General features: G+C 38.7%; 1 protein-coding gene across 2 annotated transcripts in view; it reads left to right on the forward strand.

The window, feature by feature from the left end:
* The window catches only part of yjefn3 (YjeF N-terminal domain containing 3), a 72,159-nt gene extending 70,659 nt beyond the window's left edge, over window positions 1–1,500 (forward strand). The window contains exon 6 of one of the 2 annotated variants that reach the window (XM_056448384.1): window positions 248–1,498. In XM_056448384.1, coding sequence (XP_056304359.1) covers window positions 248–444 — 197 coding nt within the window. In that variant the 3' untranslated portion in view covers window positions 445–1,498. Of the gene's footprint in view, window positions 1–247 lie in introns of both variants that reach the window. The other variant, XM_056448383.1, reaches the window with a different exon arrangement.
* Window positions 1,501–2,213: the final 713 nt, after the last annotated feature.

Raw genomic sequence — 2,213 nt, forward strand, 5'->3', positions numbered from 1 at the left:
GAAGTGTTCACAAAACAGACAAATAATCAAACTGAAGGAACCTCACAGCCATTATGTCATCGGGAGACCTTATTTAAAAACTGCAGCTGATGGGCTGACACATTGCATTTTTTTGCTGCTCGCTTTCCACATGACAATAGGTTGATGAATGATCTCGATGAGCCAGTTTTCCACCTCTTATCTAGGAGAAAGTAATGACCAGAGATGGTGAGAAAAGATTCACTTTTTCTATCTCTCTCTCCTGAAGGTTGGGATGTCGATGAACCCGCCAAAGATGGGATAAATCCAGAAGTTCTCATTTCTCTGACAGCTCCCAAAAAGTGTGCAACGGGCTTCTCGGGAAAGCATTTTCTGGCGGGGCGATTCCTGCCCTATGACATTCAGAAAAAATATGAACTCAATCTGCCAGAATTTCCCGGCACAGAATGTATTATAGAACTGTAGCTGTTTCTACAAGCCTGTATTTTGATTACCAAGATGTTTTTCCCCCCTTTTGTATTTTCTAGATGGTTCTGTGGCATTCAGTAACTGACAAATATGACTAGATATTTTGGTGAGTTTCAGAGGTGGAGTTAGAACTATTTATTAAATTTTGCAAACTTTTAACATTTGTTGACTTCTCTAAATCGCCAAAATACAATTTTGTTCAGCACACAAGTCTTCTTAATGTTGGATATTTTCAAAGTGCATTATCCTAATAGTGCCTCCAGTCCAATGTGCACAAATCCTCCAAATCCAATGCATCTCTGCTGGAATTTGACTCCAACGCGAGTTTATTCACCTGTCCTTTTTTTTGGGAAAAGTTGTATAGCATCCAAGACTGTGTACATCGTTTTGTTTTTATCATACATGCTCAATGTACATGTGTTTTCTTAGCTCTTATAGGTTGAATGAATAAATTATCTATGTAAAAACTCTGTTTAATCATTCAGACCTCAAATTCGGGTGTTTAAAGGAACCTGCGGATGTTATTATTTAGCCAAACCTCAGAAAATGTGCTCTATCAGCCAGTATTTGGGAACAAGAGGTCGTTACGATATTCTTTAGACCATACAGTATATTATTCCTTCCCAGAGATTTATTCAAAAGTCAGGAAAAGGCGTGGGTGATATAAAGGAATGTTTCTGTCTAAAGCAACAGTATGTGGACAGGAATATCGTAATGATTCATCACTAATGCATTATAGGCTGCTTCGGGACGTTGTGTAAACTCGGATATAGTCATCAAAAGGTGGACGCGAAATCATCCGGAGGTCATATTTCTTATTCTGCCAATAAACATTTTACATTTCTGTGCACTCCATCGAAGGCCAAAAAGTAGGTTTATTGTCTTTAAACACACACACACACACACACAGAGCTTCACAAAGGTAGCAGGCGAATGCCATATGCACTCAATATGGTGACAAAGGAAAATATGAAAATCTGTTTAGACTGCCAAGGAGTTGGGGTAAATATTTTGGTCTGTGCTTTTCTTTGCAAATCTGGCTGTTTATTCTGTTTTGATAAACAATTTCACTGTAATCTGTGATCTCTCCCCCCCCCCAAAAAAAGTATCTGTTCGTTGATACTTTCAAAATGAACATAAATGTTGGCTTGGCAAGTGAAAGCATCTCCCCTTCATGGATGTGTTGCTAATGCATGATCCTAGACAGTGGAACAGCGCTGTACATGTAGCATGCATGGGAATATTTACACTACAAATGGTTTAAACCCAATTGCCATAACTCATGAACCATGGGTTAAACCAGGGTTGTCCAAACTCGGTCCTGCTGAGTTTAGCTCCAACTTGCTTCAACACACCTGCCACGAGGTTTCTATTATATCTAGTAAGAGCTTGATTAGCTGGTTCAGGTGTGTTTGATTAGGGTTGGAGCTAAACTCTCCAGGACACCGGCTCTCCAGGACTGAGTTTGGACACCCCTGGGTTAGATTTTAAAGTTTTGAACTTTTAGTCTGGAGCTCTGGCTAAAGTATAATCTCTCCATTTCTGCATTTAGATTGTTTATTGTCATCTAGCATGCTCTTAGAGGTATACTGTTGTAATGTAATGGTATGGAATTTTCATATAATGATTACAGTGACCAAAATGGATTGTTTTATCAATATTACCTTGGTTTTGTTAAAATTACCTAAAGATGCATGGCAAAAATATGCCTCACACTCATTCCACCAAATGTGGGATCTAAAAACAAACAAACAGCAGCAACTATT

Source organism: Danio aesculapii, chromosome 22, assembly GCF_903798145.1.
Source record: "Danio aesculapii chromosome 22, fDanAes4.1, whole genome shotgun sequence".
Classification (NCBI taxonomy): Eukaryota; Metazoa; Chordata; class Actinopteri; order Cypriniformes; family Danionidae; genus Danio; species Danio aesculapii.